General features: G+C 50.6%; 1 protein-coding gene across 1 annotated transcript in view; it reads left to right on the forward strand.

Moving 5' to 3' along the window:
- The window catches only part of BCO1 (beta-carotene oxygenase 1), a 43,936-nt gene that overhangs the window by 22,289 nt on the left and 4,344 nt on the right, over positions 1-17,303 (forward strand). Inside the window, 5 exon segments of the mRNA XM_089903342.1 lie at positions 2,122-2,345; positions 4,901-5,158; positions 11,888-11,993; positions 15,038-15,134; positions 16,686-16,795. Coding sequence (XP_089759468.1) covers positions 2,122-2,345; positions 4,901-5,158; positions 11,888-11,993; positions 15,038-15,134; positions 16,686-16,795 — 795 coding nt within the window.

Genomic DNA, 17,303 nt, shown 5'->3' on the forward strand with positions numbered 1-17,303 from the left:
AGCCAGCCAGCCAGCCAGCCATCCATCCAGCCATCCATCCAGCCATCCATCCATCCATCCATCCATCCATCCATCCATCCATCCATCCAGCCATCCATCCATCCATCCATCCATCCATCCAGCCAGCCAGCCAGCCAGCCAGCCATCTATCCATCCATCCATCCATCCAGCCATCCAGCCAGCCAGCCATCCAGCCATCCTTCCTTTCTTTCATTCATTTTTTTTAGTTTTCTGACAAACCTCTGTATGTCAGGGTTGTGCTGTCCTCTTTCATCCCAGCCCCTGAAGCCAGGCTCCCAGGGTTGTTCAGGGAGCTCAGCCCTGCTGGCACCCACTCCAGATCCCCACCCTGTTCTGCTGGCCTCCTGGACCTTCTCCATTTAGGGGTGGGAGCCTGGCGTGGAGCCCAGACAGATTATGTTCCTGAGGGGGAGGAGGGCGGGGCTCCTAGCCCTTATTTGTCCCGGACTCTCTTGGGAACCACACCCAGGAGACCAGGCCTCCAAGAGTGGCTGCGCAGGCTCAGGGACAGAACTATGAGGGTGCTTGGCTAGACCTTCTGGTTTAGGAAGGCCGGTTTCCATCTGTGATCCCTGCTGGCTCCCCTCCCTCACAGTCCCGTAGAGCCCCCCCCTACCCCCCCCCCGCAGATTCCAGGCTCTGCTGGCAGATGGGAGCCCCCGAGGTCAGAAGGTACAATGCTCTTGTTAAATGGAACTGCCATTAATTAAGCCAATAAAGGGATATAGGGTCTGGCTTGGGATCCTAGAATGCAGACCTGGGGGTGGTCTAGCCATTTGAGTTTGCCACCTCATATTACAGAGCACTGCGAGCCCCAGGGGCATCAGGTGACATGCGCACGGCTCACAGGAGGTACCCTCTGCACACCTGGTCCAGGCTGGCAGCTTTGCTGGGATTCACACCTGTGTCCTGCCTCCCAGGCCCGGGTGCCTTTCCTTTCAGTTTGCTTTGTGTTCCATTGGTTTGGTGAAGAAAAGAACTGCCCCACAACCCAGAGCATCCCTCCCACCAGCCAGCTGTTTACAGTGTGCACAGGTGGCCACAAAAAAGGTGGCGAAGCTTGCATGTAACTCATTATAACCCAGCCCCAGGCCTGGGTGGGGAGGCCTTTTGGCCAGCGGGTGACTCATCCTTGCAGAGGAAAAAGAAAACATAGTCCTGAGCACCTTCGTGGTGGATGCTGAGCAAGGTACTTGGACTCCTGCAGGATTTCCCTTGGTCTCTCCCTTCCCTCTAATAACAGAGTAGGCAGCCAGGTTAAGGAGCCTGTGTCTTTCCGGCTTAACCCTGTGCCTCTGGCTGTAATAATGGAGCATCCCACCAAGCCCTAGTTTCCCACCTGTAAAATGGGAATCGTGCAGCCTACCTTGACTGTCACAATCTGTCACATTACCATAGACAGTTAGTCTCATTCCCAGGTGTTTCAGAACGGGCAATGCCAAAAGAAATTCATAGAAACCCCGTGAAGTACACGTCAAATGATGGTTCTCAGCAACATATCAAAACTTAACCTTGGGAAGCTAGCCCACTGCCTGGGAGCTTGACGGAAGTGCAGGGCCTCGGGCCCCACCCCACAGGCTGAGTCACACTCCACATTTTGTCATGACGCCCAGATGATCCGCGTGCACGTGTAAGTGAGGAACATTGCTCCAGAGCAGGGGTTGGCAAACGTTTTCCGTAAAGGTCCACAAAATAAGTATTTGAGGCTTTGCCGCCTGTATGGTCTCCGTTGCGTGTGCTCAACTCTGAATCTCGAAAGCAAAGCAGCCGTGGACCCTGCAGGGGCCACGGTCCAGATAAACCTCTACGTAGAAAACAGGTGGAGGCTGGGTTAGCCCCGTGTTGGAGTTGCACACGCCTGGCCCAGAGGCCCAGAGCCTGGGGATGCAGTGGTTTTGGATGCCAGACCAGATCTCACGGGGGAAGGGCCCCGTCCCTGCATCAGCCAGGCAGCAGCCCCTTCACCCCGTTTGCTGTCGGCTCTCATTCGAAGGTTCTTCTCAGCGGCCGGGTGGGTTTGAGAGGCCGCGCTGCAGGAGACGGTGGCCCCGTCGGGGGCCGCCAGGCCCTGCACTGCCTCTGAGGCTGGCTTCTCTCTAGGGGGCGGGAAGAAGGGGCTGAGTCCCCTGAAACACATGGAGGTGTTCTGCTCCATCGCCTCGCACTCGCTCCTCTCCCCGAGCTATTACCACAGCTTCGGAGTCACCGAGAGCTACATCGTTTTCCTCGAGCAGCCTTTCAAGATGGATATCCTCAAGATGGCAACCGCCTACCTCCGGGGCGCAAGCTGGGCCTCCTGCCTGGCTTTCCACAGGGAGGACAAGGTAAGGCAGGGCCGGTGACCCCACAGCACGAGGACGGCCAGAGCAAGATGGAGGTCAGCAGGCAGGGGTGGCTTCGGTAGGGAGGCCCTCAGCTGCCACGCAGTCTCCCCAGAGGCATGAGCCGACCTTCCAGCGAGTTCTGAAGCTGGGATGGTCCTTCACAGTGGTCCCCAGTTAGGGCAAGGGGCTGGGCCTTTATGCCCCGACGTCCATAAGTCAGTAGAGCAGACCATCCGCAGAAGAGCGTGGCACCTTGGGCGAGGCAGCCCCAGCAGCCAAGGCAGCCCCTACTGGCCGAGCAGCAGAGGGACTGCTCATCAGCCCTGACCGGCGCCTGGCCTCCTCCAGCCTCCGCCGTCCATCGACAAGGCCCTTTCCGCATCCCTGCTGGGGGGCGGGGAGGGGATGTCACAGATTAGTTAGACGTCATGATGATAGAGCGTCCCACCGGATGGTGTAACAGAAACGTCTTCGATTTAGGTACACCTGAGTGGAGTGCTCAGAGTATCTGTGTGCCTGTTATGTACGTGTACCTCCCTGTATATGTGATGTCTGCATGTGTGTATGTGTGTATACATGTGGGTATTAATACATTATTCATGTATAGGTGTATGTAAGTATTTATTTGCTATTGTTACTTGTGAAAAATAATCAAGTAATTCTCCGTGTCATCTCTTCAAATAGCACACAAGCGTAGAAAGCAACAGATCAAGTCCCCTTCCTCCTCCCCGTCCAGCCCCCTCCAGAGGGAGCCACCACCACCCATCCGACACCCTTCTACTCCTCTTTCTGTGCAGCACGTGCATCGTCATGTTCCCACACAAATATGTGTCCCGTGTGTGGCTGCCGCCTCTATGATGCCTGTATTCTCAAGGAGGAGAGTGAGGTCCTCGAGGGAACAAAGGGGTTAGGCGAGATCCCTCCTCTGCTCAGAACCTTCTGGTGATTTCCCGTCTTCCTCAGAATAGGATCCAAAGGCTTCACTCACCAGCCCATAAAGGCCCACATGTCCTCATCCCAACCACTGGCTTCCTGCTCACGTGGTCACCTCCTACACCTCAAACCTGCCAAACACGTTCCTGCCTCAGGGCCTTTGATTTTGTGTCCCCTCCACCTGGAATGTTTTTCCCCAGATGGCTTCCTCCCTTGATCAATCCCGGTCTCGCTCTACGCTCCCCCATCCCTGAGGTCCGCCTGTCTATCACAGACCCCCCCAACCCCCGACAGGCTTTCTCCATCCCCCACTCCATTTTCTCAGTCATGCTCACCCGTCATCCTTGACATGTTGTATGTATTGATCACTGACCTTGGCCTCACCCCCACTGAAGTATACGCTCCATGAAAGTGGGCGGGTGGCTTTATTTTTTCTCTCCAGCTCCCCCGAAAGTGTCTTATGTGTCTTAGGCCCTCATATGAATGTTTGTGGACTGAATGAGCTGGGCAAGGGGGCCAGCAGGGAGCCTGCGGAAGTGGGTTTGCTCCACAGGACCACGAGCATCCCGCCAGCAGGAGTGTCGGGGCCCCCTAGGCCTCCAGTCTGCAGCCCCTGGGAACCTCTGGCCCTGGAGTGCCCCACAGTGAGAAGACAGAGCCCCCGAGGACGGGGCACAGAGCCCTGGGAAGGGCTTTGGAATGCATTTGGAGAACTTTCCAAGAAGTCCCTGTGGCTGACCCTGGGATTGGGTTTATGGGGAAGAAAGCCTACAGTAACCACGCCTGTGTTCACCTCCCCAAACCCACCCTCCCTACCAATGCCCTCCTCCTCTGTACACTACTCCTCGCCCCTCCCCCACTTAACTTCAAACCCTGATTCTGGGAAAGGAGAGAAAGAAGCAATGAGCCAGAGGAGGTGGGGAAATGGCAGCCTGGAGCAGCCCCTCCCTCCTTTCAGAAGGAGGATGGTTAGGCCAGAGCTGCCAAACGAAAGAAAATACCCCTTCCTCCTTGGATTAGGCAACTGGGGCTGCAGATATGGCTACTTGAAACCCAGAGTGATACTGCCTGTGACACCCAGAGGTGCCTAAGGATGCCTAATGAGCCGATACTCACATGGACTCCTTGACTAGAGCGGTCACTCAGCACCGCAGCCCTCCAGGGCAGCCGGGTTACCGGGGAAACCACACCTGCAGCGGGCAAAGGTCAGGAGAGGGGACCCAGGAGGGGCTTTAGGGGCGCTGGCCACCAATGGGGCCTGAGAAGCCTTAGAGGGCTGGACCTGACTGTTTCTCCCCAACCTGGCCTGGCCTGGGAGCTGGCCTGTCGCTGCCCACCTGGATCACAGTCAAGTGAAGGCTGGGGAGACGATACACTCTCAGATCCTGTATCTCCCTGGGTACTGTCCTCCTGGTGAGGAAGGGGCCCTGGTAGTAAAGCTTCCCTCCTCCCTCAGCACTTCTGCGTGTGTCTGGAGGTGGTACAGAGAGGCTCATAAAGGGGAGGGAATGCTTCAGGGTCGCAAGCAAGTGGATGGCAGGGCTGGGTCTTGTCCCCTGCCTGATGCCGCTGTGTTGGGCCTGCAGAGGAAGAGCTGACCACTGATGTGCATCTCCTTTCAGACTTACATTCACATCATTGACCAAAGGACGAGGAAGTCCGTGCTGACCAAATTTTACACGGACCCCATGGTGGTGTTTCATCACGTCAATGCCTACGAAGAGGACAGTTGCCTTCTGTTCGACGTCATTGCCTACGAGGACAGCAGCCTTTACCAGCTCTTCTACTTGGCCAACCTGAAGAAGAGCTTCGAGGAGAACTCCAGGCTCACCTCCGTCCCAGCCCTCAAGAGGTTTGCAGTGCCCCTCCACATGGACAAGGTAATGGCTTGAGTCCTGGGAGATGTGAGCCCACTCAGGAAGTGACTTTGGCTCTAATTTCGTTAATATTGAAATTCAAAATGAGCTGTTCTTTTTTTTTTTTGGCTATGTTGGGCCTTCGTTGCTGCGCGCGGGCTTTCTCTAGTTGCGGCGAGCGGGGCTACTCTTCATTGCGTTGCACGGGCTTCTTATTTCGGTGGCTTCTCTTGTTGCAGAGCACGGGCTCTGGGCGAGCGGGCTTCAGTAGTTGTGGCCATCCAGTGGTTAAGACTTCGCCTTCCAATGCAGGGGGTGAGAGTTCAATCCCCGGTCAGGGAGCTAAGGTCCCACATGCCCTGCCGGCCAAAAAACCAAAACATAAAACAGAAGCAACATTGTAACAAGCTAAATAAAGACTTTAAAAATGGTCAACATTAAAAAGAAAATCTTCAAAAAACCAAAACAAAGTGTTCAATTCGATGGCTTTTAGCATATTCACAGAGTTGAATGTACAACCATGAGCACAATCAATTTTAAAACATTTTCATTTCCCCAAAAGACACCTTGTACCCTTTAACTATCACCCCCCCAGCCCCAGGTAACCACTAATCTACTTTCTATCTCTGTGTATTTGCCTATTCTAGATATCTCATATAAATGGAATCATACAATATGTAGTCTTTCGTGGCTGGCCTCTTTCACGAAGCGTGTTTTCACAGTTCATCAGTGTTGTAGCACGTATCAGGGCCTCACTCTTTTTCATGGCTGAATATGTACCTACTATTTAGTATACTGCTATACGTACTATTTCCACCTACTTGTACATGTAGACATCTCTCCATGACATTAAATATTCTTCTATGACATCATGTTAAATATTGGCCTGACAGTCCGTGGTGGGGATTCATCACCAGTTGCTTACCCGTCTCCCTGATGTTGAACAGTCCTGTTCTTACATTAAAAATGACCCCTGGGCCAGATGTTATCCTTAATTACGCTGATGCTGCCAGGGCTCTGGGTTTGGTTTTAAAGGCTACAGAGGCTTCTGGCTCCAGAACTTCCTGACTTCATGACTTAATTAATTTAAATGAATCCAAATTCAATTCAATTCAGTTTTGATGGCTCATCCTTACTCAGTGCACTCTCTGTGCCAGGTACTTTGCTAAGCCTTGTATTTTCCTTACCTAACTTAATGATCAAAACAATCTATGGGAGAGATCCTCAGGTTAGCCTCATTTTACAGAGAGGTGAAGGAATGTGCCCAAGGTCACACAGCCCAGTGGCAGAGCCAAGATTGGCTCTAAACCCTTCCTTGGAGCTGGTAAGGGGTATAACTCTGCTGATCTCCCGAGCAGGCCTAACTCCTGGAAAGAGTCCCAGAGGGTCACCCTGACCTCTCTCAGGGCCCTGCAGGCCTAGGGAACAGAAGACACTCCTACAAGCCCAGGGAGCCTTCTCCCACCCTCCAGGCTCTTCCATGCAGGAGTTCAGGCACCTCCCAACCAGCTGCGGAAGACCCGCATCTGAACCCAGCTTTGTCCAACTCCAGAGTTGGGTCCTTTCTCCTCTCTCCAGCATTTCCCCATCTGCAGTCATTTGTGTATCTCTGTCATGCTTTTCACCGTATTTCCTATCACCTCTATTAACATTTACAAAATCATGTTTTCATTTAAAGCAACTCACTCTTCCCTTAACTCGTTTGGAAGGAAACCTACGACGACCCAGTGGAACAGCAGCATTGTGCGCTGCAGATGGAAGAGCAGACGAGCGCGAAGGGCTGGTAAGAAAGCACAGGTCCTAAGCTCTAGCCTGATGCTGATGCTCTTGCCAAGACCTGATCTCTTCCTTAAAGAGAACATTGGAAAAGTGTTAGGTGTCAAAGACATAGTGGCACTTAACTGAGACTCTCGCCTTGACCCAGTCGGAAAGATTGGAAGAGAAAAAGGGATTAACTTTCTCCCCATGTGATTCGGGGCTATTGACTGAACAGCCGTGTCCCACAAAATCATCATCTGAGCTGCTGGCCTCTGTGCCCGTCACTCTGGGAAGTTCCATAGGGCTGCGCTTGGGGTGTCTCCTGGCTCCAGGATGCGATGGGGGTGTCACAAAGCACACAGGTGGCAAATCCTGAGGCCTGCCCACCTCCACCACACCTCCCACCCCACCCCCGCCTCGTGGAGGCCTCAGCCTGTGGATGATACACAGAGAGGAAGCACTCCCTTCCGCTGCCCACACACTGCAGGATTTTATAACCTTTTATCAAGCTCTAGAAATGATTTGCTTCCTTGGAACCAAGCTAAGAAGTTTAGCACGTGTATTTTAAAAAGGCACCGCATGAGCCGTCCGCAAAGAAGAGCGAGTGCTGGGAAGGGTAGCTCCGGCCACGCTTTTTAATTGCTGTTTATTGTCCCTTAAAAATGTCTCCTTGCTTCACTTTCAAGTCGCCCCACCTGCGTGTTGAAAGGGGAAAGTTGAGCTACAGACACGGCCTATGTGTCCAGATCCGGCGGCTCTGATTCCATCCCGTCCAAAAGCATATTAGGGAAGGGCCTTAGGGGATGCTGTCCTTTCTCAAATGCCCTTCAGTCTGGGGCCTTTGCACATTGCTGTCCCTCTGCCTGCAACCCTGCCCTCTTCCCTTGAGACCTCTGCTCCTGTCCCGGCTGCAGGTTGGACTTACCTGGGGTCTCTGAGACCAGCCCAGTGAAGGCACAACCTCCAGGGGATTCTAATCCCTGCTTGTCCTTCAGGTCTGGCATCCTGACTCTCTCAGTGGGTTTGTATATTCTAATGGCACCTGCAGCTCTTTGCTCACATTGATGGCATGTATAATGAGCTTCCTGTTAAAGCTCCCAGAGGGCTGGGACTCTTGGTCTTGTCAGCAGTTTATCCTCTGAGCCCATCACAGGGTCTGGTACTCAGAGGGTTCTCATTAAGCCCTTAGATATTTTAAATAAATGAATGAACGATGAATGAATGAAAAAGATGAAGCAAGGTCTCTAAAAGGGCACAAGGTCTTCCTTTAGCGCTTGGAACATTTCCCAAGTGGAAAGTGCCTTCCACATAGAATGGGCTATACTGAAGTGTGTTCAAAAGTCTGGGGCCTCCCAGCTGCCCCAGCTTCTCCGGCATTTGGGCCAGCTGGGGTCAAAGGAAGGAGGGGCCCACTGACACCCTCTGCCTGGTTGTGCGGGGGGAGGGGGTGTTTAAGGCGGGGCTGGGCCCCAAGGGGCATGGGCGGTGCCAACAGTCCCTGCCAGCCACCCTGCCCTCGTCCTGCAGGGCTCCAGGGAGGGGCGGGGCTGGCATCTTGGAGCTAGAGGGGATGGTTCCAACTCCTGGCTCAGTAGATTCGGTTTTTGTCTTGTTTTCAAATGCAAAAATGAAGACCCAATAATAAGAGAAGCCACCATTTCTAAAGAGCTCACTCTGTGCACGGCCCTGTGTCAGATGCCTTTTCTGCTCTTAGACCCAGGCCAGAGGGGCCCCTGCTCTGGCCTTTCTCCATCAGTGTCCCTTCTTCACTGGGTGAGGAATTCACAGGGCCACAGGGTGCCCACCCAGAGGGGCACCCTTCCGACCCCAGCTGTGGCCTGGGATCCCTGAATTCCCTGCACAAATGACCCAAGCCAGCCTGCAGCAGCTACCTCTGTCCTGCTAAGGGCAGGCTGTGCTGCTGGACGCAGCCCTCAGACCCACCAGGGAGGCCAGGGCTGGCTGGGGCTTCCATGCAGTGGCAAGAAAAGGAGGCGGGAAGCCTGGGCCCAGAGGCCAGCCTTCACTCTGCCACCTGCTTCTAGCTCAGAATGCCGAGGAGTCCTGGGATTCTGAATTCACGTGCATCCTTCCAGACCAGCACTGGGCACTAGAACCTGCTGCAATGAAGGAGTATTCTCTGTCCAAGCAGTAGCAGCCAGATATCTAGGCTACTGAAATGTGGCCAGTGCAGCCGAGGAAGGGAATTTTAAATTTCATTAAATTTAAATTGAAACAGCTACGCACGGCTGGCGGTGGTTGCCGTATCGGACAGCACAGTTCCACAACATTCTGAAGCTCTGTGCATAAAGGAAGGCGGGAGAGAACGGTATTTTGCTTAACAGTTTGCTATATGTGGACATAGGTTTGGTGGACCTCTGCTCTCATCCTGGGTCCTGAACATTTTTGGCCCTGTGAAATGCTCCACATGCTTCTCACCGAATCTGTATGACAGTCCTTGGGGTTATTTATCATCCCCATGACTGTAGATGAGAGAGACAGTAACTTGCCCAACATGGCAGAATCATCCAGAGGATCTGAGTTGGGATTGGAATGCATGTCTGTCTGGCTCCAAATTACTGACTACGATGGTCTGGCCCTGGATCAGGTGCTTTCATAACCATTATTTAATTTAATCCTAACCACAATCCCCAGACGCAGGTCAAAGGGACCTTCGCTTGTACTCACCACCCGTCCAAAAGTTACGGATTGCCCCCCTTTATACAAACGAGGAAGCAGGCTCAAGTTCACGTAGAAAGCTCTACAGTCATACTGCACACCCAAGGCTGCCAAACTCCAAAGCCAGTGTTTTGCGGGATTATTGAGATTACTGCTTCTCATGGGAGTTCCCTCGAGTTGAGGAATTTCAAAGCCAGACTGCAGGATTTCGTTGAATTCTGGCTGGAAAGTGATTTCTTCCCAAAGTTGAGCACATTGGCCATAGAAAGCTGCCAAGTCATGTTCGTTACTGCTGTGTGTGGAAAAATTCACAGTTTATGCCTCAACCAGTCTGACCAGTTTCATGCTGCAGCTAGAAAACGTCTCTGCGGACTGACTCCCTGAGAATCAAGCCCGGGACATGCACAAGAGGCCTGTGGCTGCCTCTTGACTAGCAAGGCACAGGGCAGGGCCTCTCACATGTGGGGCTGTACATACAGATGAAGGCAAACAGAGCCTCTGCTTCCAAGTCACCCGATGTGCTAGGCGCTAGACGACCTTTTCACGCCCTTCGTTTGATTTTTACAACCACCTGCAAAGCCCATGTTCTGCCCCTTAAGAGTTGAAGGAAAAGCTCATTGAGTCATGCATTTGCTTGTTCCTTCAGCAGTTACTTCCTGGGAGCTGACTATGTGCCATGCACTGAATAAAATCTGATCACTGTCTGCACAGGGAAGACAGCATGAAAGAAGGAAGCAGGTCCATAAAGGAGATATTTACAGCTTGGGACACATGCCTTGGAGACACTGCACACTAACTTGTCAGGGAAAGGGATGTTTGAGCCGAGAACTATGGGATGGGAACCAGCCAGCCTCAGGGGCTTTGCTTTGCCTGCTGCCTGTAGTGCTTTTGCTTCTGAGCAGAAGAATCTCAGTGCGAAGCTCTGGGCCCAGCCTCTGCTCCCCTCTGTGTGACCTTGGGCAAGTCACTTTCCTTCCCTGGGCTTCAGTTTCCTCTTCTGTTAATTGGGATCGCCCTGAACAAATCTCAGAGGGGCCCTACAGTTCATCTTCTAGGATGCAGTAAATTTCCCACCTTCTCAGCAAAAAGCTGCTGTTGTTCAAATAGGTTTGTTTTCATTATAAAAGCTTATTTTGGAAAGTTTGGAAAGTAGAGAAAAGTTTAAATGAGAAGTCAGGCATGACCATACTTCTCCTCCCGTAACTCCATGAATGCAGGGATTTGCGGCCTTGTTACCCCTTCTCCCCCAGCAGCTAACCTGAACCCACCCCCAGGGGTAGTGGCAGTAGTAGTAGTAGTAAAAATAATGCTAATAATAATACAATTATGTTATCAATAGCCGTTAACATTTATCTAGCATTTACCGCTAACCAGGCCCTCTTATAAACCAACTGCATGGATTATTTTATTTAACCTGCATGATAACTCGGAAACGCACATACTATTTATACGACGCTTGTGCTATACCTCATCATACAGATGGGGAAACTGAACTTCAGAGATACCAAATAAGTTGTTCAAGGTCCCGTAGAGGGTATGTGGGGACACAGGGAGTAGTAGATGCTCAATAGATATTTAATTAATTGTGTTCAGTCTCTCTCCTGGGTTACAACGATGATGGTAAAGTACTGAACAAAGTCTGATTGTCACTTGAGACCAAGAGATGTCCTTGATAGATATTTTTCTCCCAAGTAATTTTTATTGCATGTTTGTTTTCTTTTCAACAGGGGTACATTTTCATAGGAGAAAATACTGAAAATCTAGAAAAGCCTAGAAAAAGAAATGAAAGTCTCCATAATCCCACCGCATGCTATATTGTTACTATTTGGTATTTCTCTCCAGGCTGTTTTCAATGTAATTTCTTTTTCTTTTTCTTTGTTTAACATGGTTGAGCTCAGACTGTCTGCTGCTTTTTTCACTCATTTCACACGTTATTATGAACTCTTTATAAACACCTTTTGAATGACTGATGCAGCCTTTTACAGGTGAATCATCCAGTATTTAAAAAGCGAGAACTTATAAGTACATTAATTCACCTGTGAGGGATCAGGCACCCCAGAGTAGAAGAAAAGATCCAGGGTTTCTAGGGCCCCCCTTCTACCACCCACCAGCTTTGCCCTCTTTGGGGAGTTACCTCCAGCCCCCAGTTCTCATTTTTAACTGAAAATACCAATCGTATAATAGCTGCTTCCGGTGGTTAATGTGAGGCCGGAACAAGGTGACAGACACTAAAGCATTTTTTAACATGTGCACAGTAAAACAAATATTTGTTCTGGATACCAAGTTTTAATTTTTCTGGAAAACCGATTCTTTCAGAACGCAGAGATGGGCTCCAATTTAATCAAACTGTCATCTACAACAGCAAGAGCCCTGAAGGAAGAAGAGGACCAAGTCTATTGCCAGCCGGAGTTGCTTTATGAAGGTCAAGTGCATCCTCTCTCCTGTGTTTAGGGAGGGGCTGAATGTCCTCTTTATATGATACCTCTTTCTGATGCAGAGGAGATGTGTGAGGACGAGGGACTGAGAGGAAGGCTGTTGGGGCGCCCAGGGAAAGGCATCTGGGGACACTTCTCTTTCATGTATCTTCATACCCCTCCCAGGGAGGTACTCGGGTGGTCGTTGGACCCAGGGACTTTCACGGCTAGCCTTTCAAATGCTTCCGTGGTTTTTATTTTTTTTTTGCTTTCTTTTTAAAAGTTTATTTTATTTTTTTGAATTTAAATTTTTTATGCAGTTTTTAAAGGTTACTTTCCATTTACAGTTATTACAAAGTATTGGTTGTATTCCCTGTGTTGTACAATACATCCTTGAGCCTGCCTTACACCCAATAGTTCGTACCTCCCTCTCCCCCACCCCTATATCGCCCCCCTCAACTGGTAGCCACTAGTTTGTTCTCTGTATCAAATTCTGCTGTGTATTGAACGCTGACTTACTGAAAGGGATGGCACGTGCAGATTTCTACCTGTGCGCACTCAGAACACCCTGCAGAATCGGTGCTATCAGCCCCATTTGCCAGAGGAGAAAATTGGGCCTCAGAAAGCCTGAGCTACACCCAGAGCATAAACGCCCCCAGAGAGAAGCACCCACCAGAGCAGGGCGTCCCAATGTGGGCACTGCTGATACCGGGGCCGGGTCGTTCTTTGCAGGGAGGGCTGCCCTGGGCATTGGAGGATGTGGATCAGCGTCCCTGGCCTCCAACCTGATTGAGAACCACTGCCCTAGCATAGAAGCCAATGGGGTGGGGACCGTGTTTGTGTGCTCAGTGCTGTCACCGGCACGTGACAGAAGTCTGGCTTAGAGCAGGGTGTGCTCAGTACTGCCGTGTGGAATGAACAGGCCTGCCCAGGACAGGGCTGGGGAGCGGCGGGCGGGGCTCTAGGCTGGGAGCCCGGCTCCCCATGTCGCTGCCCCACGCCAGGGCCAGGCATCTGGAAGGACAGTCCTGGGGACTCTGCTAGGACGACTTCAGATTTGCCCACTAAGAACCCCGTCTACACATGGCATCCCATGAATCCCATAATGGGTTCTGTGTGGTGCCCCAGCCCCTCAGAGTCTTTGGAAGTGAATATAGACATGTTCGTCCCTATTCTTAAGGCATCAACTTCCATCTCTGCTCACCTGTCACTCACATGGGCAGATGGAGGAGTAAAACACTACGGTCGTTTTATTTCTGGGAAGGGAATTCTTGTTTATCGTAGCAACCTTGGGCAGCGCTGAAAAGCATGACGGTAGACAAATCCTTCGTAATCCCTCCACCTGTGACGGCCGTTTGGAAACATCCATGCAGTCTTTCCATCACGTAGGCGTTGCTTGGCGCATGCCAGGCCCTCTTCTAGGGGCTCCCCAACTTCCCGTCCTTTCCTCCCCAGTCTCATCCTGTTCTTATCACGTTAGGTGAGTCCATGCATGTAAGGGGCTTAGCTGAGGGCCTGGCCCGCAGTGAGGGTCCAGCTAAAAGCAGCCGTGATTAGAACACCTCTAAGAGTCAGGGGCTGCCATGTACTGTTCATGCTTTAGAACCAAGGACAGCAGAGCTGAGAATAATTCGATTACTTGCCTGAAGTTGGGCAGCAGAGCCAGCATCTGAACCCAGGCTTCACTGACTCGAAAAACCCTTAACCTCTGCATTTACGGTTATACAAAATGCATACCATACCATCTAGAATGTTCTGAAATGGCTTCTTCCACTTAATGAACGTAGCCTGGGAATTTCCCCACATCCCAAAGATTCTTCAAGAGCGTGGCTTTAATAGCCGGACAGAATTCACAGGCATGAATCACATTTTACTTAACCATGGGCGTATAGCTGGTCATTTACAGAGTGGAGGAAAGGGGGGCTCCAGACCAGGTTCGAGGGACCCAGGAGCATCACAGGGAGTCTCAGACCGACTCTGGGACCGACAATGGGCATCTTTTTTCTGAGTTGAGTGTGTGGGTGGTCCCTCGTCCTCATGTTCATCTTGACCTTGGGAATTTCGTGATTACCCGACTGTGGGATCTGACATCTTCCCTTCTTACTGCTGCACCCCACTTCCCTCCCCACTGAGCCCGATAACCAGTTAGGCCCTGGGTCCTCTTCAGGAGGCTTTTATGTGGCACATGTTTCCATCTCTGCTTCTTCTTTTCTTGGACATTATATTTTCACCAGCAGTTGGCTCCAACTCGCTGCAATATTTCATAAGAGGGACTTTCATTTCAATATTCAGACTTAGAAATTCAATTTGACACAACAAGCATATATAAATATATATGCATGGACATGGACACATTTTTAAGGCTTTTTGGATTACAAAAGTAATAGGTATAATGAAAATTTCACACAATGAGAAACTTAGAATGGACAGTACAAACCTTAAACCACCATGAGGAAGTTATCACCCCAGCAATGCTTCCAAACTTTTTCTCTTCATTTATAACACAGTGGAGATAATCCCATAAGCAGCCTTTTACATTTAATCTTATGATGTGTACATTTCCCCATGTTACTAAAATTCTTTGTAAATGTTACTTTTGTATAATGTTACTATATGATTTCACCAGATTTATTTAAATATTCCCCACTGATGCTCCTTCCACAGCTTCAGAAGTTTCTATTCACACCCACACATGTGCACGCACACACTTTTTTAAAAAGAGCTTTAAAAAATTGCAGTAGCCTCTGATTTTAATCATGCAATTTTCTTTGATTTCTCTCTTGGATAATTAAAGATGTTTATACACTTAGAAACCCAGGTCTATCTTACCTTGCTCTTAATGGAGCTTCTAATGGAGCTGGGGTAGTTATCAGAAGTTCCTTCCTCCTGCCCTGTGATCACCCTTGATCCAATCTAGGGCCTGAATCAAGTTCAGGGATCCTGGCTTGGGAACCGTTTTTGTGAAAAGGATGCCCAGCCTGGATGCCACAAAAGACACGTGGTCCCAGCTCTCGGTGAAGGGGGCTTTGTCAGCTGTGTCATTTCTCTCTAGGCTTAGAGCTGCCTCGGATCAATTACGCTCACAACGGGAAGCGATACTGTTATGTCTTTGCTGCTGAAGTCCAGTGGAGCCCCATCCCAACCAAGGTACTAGTCCTTGGGAGATGGCAGCCTATAACCATCGTGTCTGTCTGCAAAGCTGAGTTCCCAGGTTCTCAGGGAGGTCAGAACCGAGGTCCCCTTGGGGTGGGGGTAAGTCAGAAAGTGACATCAGCTTGGGACAAAATACACTGGAAGCAGCGATGGACCATCCAGGGGAGGGAATTGCACCTTATGGGCTGTCGCTCAAGAAGGATGTGGTGGCTGGAGTTTATCCATTGATTTCTTTTTTGGATGCATGTTTATTGAGCACCAGCTATGTGCTACAATGTGGTAGGCACCGAGGAAAAGGAAGTGAACAGGAAGATCCCAGTTCCTGCCCTCAAGGAACTCACTGTCTCAGGCAGAGAGGGTAGAGCTGAAACTAGGACGATTTACGTTTTTTTTTATTAACTTATTTTTTTAAAATATTTATTTATTTATTTGGTTGCACTGGGTCTTAGTTGAGGCAGGTGGGCTCCTTAGTTTCGTCTCACAGCCTCCTTAGTTGTGGCATGTGAACTCTTAGTTGCAGCATGCATGTGGGATCTAGTTCCCTGACCAGGGATCGAACCCAGGCCCTCTGCCTTGGGGGTGCGGAGTCTTATCCACTGCGCCACCTGGAAAGTCGCTATTATCTTATTTTTAAATTGAAGTATAGTTGATTTACAATATCGTGTTAGTTTCAGGTGTACAGCATAGCGATTCATATTTTGTTTTTTAAACTGCTATTTGTTTGAACACTTGCTATTTCCCAGGGACCATGCTGAGTGCTGTACAGACATCAGTTTTCCTTAGTAGCTTCAGTTTTTAGTAATAAAATGGGAAAAAAAATTTTTTAATGCAAGCAGTGCAGAAATGTACAAAGCAAAAAATTAAGGTTCCCACACACACATACGCACACCCCGAGTCACTCCCCTCTAATCCCACACCCTCAGGGGAAAGAGGCCTATTAGAGATTGAGAGAAGGCCAGGGACTCGCACTTTTAAAACAACAAAGGAATCATATTATACTTTAAAGGTTTGCATTGAATAGTTTATCTAATGTGTATAAAAATTGCAATATATGGGCTTCCCTGGTGGCGCAGTGGTTGGGAGTCCGCTTGCTGATGCAGGGGACACGGGTTCGCGTCCCAGTCTGGGAATATCCCACATGCCGCGGAGCGGCTGGGCCCGTGAGCCATGGCCGCTGAGCCTGCGCGTCCAGAGCCTGTGCTCCACGGCGGGAGAGGCCACAACAGTGAGAGGCCTGCGTACCGCAAAAAAAAAAAAAAAGCAATATAGTGCCAAGTACCAGATAAATCCAGGGGTTTTATTTCTGAAAGAATTCAGTGTGTACTGTCAGCTCTGCAGTGGCAGGAGGACCTTTGCTTCAAGTCGGAGGAGGAAGCAAGCTGCTTTTGTTTCTGTTGTTACACTGACCAGAGGCAGATGCCATTTGGGGTCTACGTTCACCAGAGTCCACTCCACTCTCTCTGGGGCCTTGATGCCTTCCTGTTTGCAGGGAATAAGCATGCTCTCCAACCACTCATTCCCATGTTTCTCCCCTTTGGACGTGCAGATATAAAATACGACATTCTCACGAAGTCATCCTTGAAGTGGGGAGAGGTGCACTGCTGGCCGGCGGAGCCAGTGTTCGTGCCCACACCGGGTGCCGAGGACGAGGATCACGGTAAGGCTCCAGGAAGGGCAGCCCGCTTGCTGCACTGTACCTGTGATCACCCCTCAAACAGAGACATCGTTTGGGGGCAGTGACCACCCCCCCATCACGCAGCTTGTGGAGTCATGCTTTGAAGCCCAGGTGTGTCTGAGTCCAAAGCTGTGGGATGAGGGAGTCCCCCAGCCCACCCCCACTTCTGACACCAGCTGCAAGTTTGGGGATCCCCAAGACCACCCTCCGTTTCAAGAGAAGAGCTCACAGAACACACCGAAATCTGTTGTACTCATGGTTATGGTTTATCTCGGCGAAAGGGTGCAGATTGAAAGAGAAAAGGCGAGTGGGGCGGGATCCAGGAGAGTCCTGTGCTTGGGGTTTCCGCTGGTCCTCTCCTGTGGGGGGTAGGACCACGCCAACTTCCCCAGCGACGTCCACGGAGTGTGGCCAACCAGGGAAGCTCTCCAAGCCCTGTGTCGGAGCCCGTGTGGGGCGTGGTCATGCGGACATGGTGACCTCCAGTCTT

Source organism: Delphinapterus leucas, chromosome 20 (assembly GCF_059928025.1).
Source record: "Delphinapterus leucas isolate spDelLeu-1000000601 "Yukka" chromosome 20, BTC_Dleu_Yukka2, whole genome shotgun sequence".
NCBI lineage: Eukaryota > Metazoa > Chordata > Mammalia > Artiodactyla > Monodontidae > Delphinapterus > Delphinapterus leucas.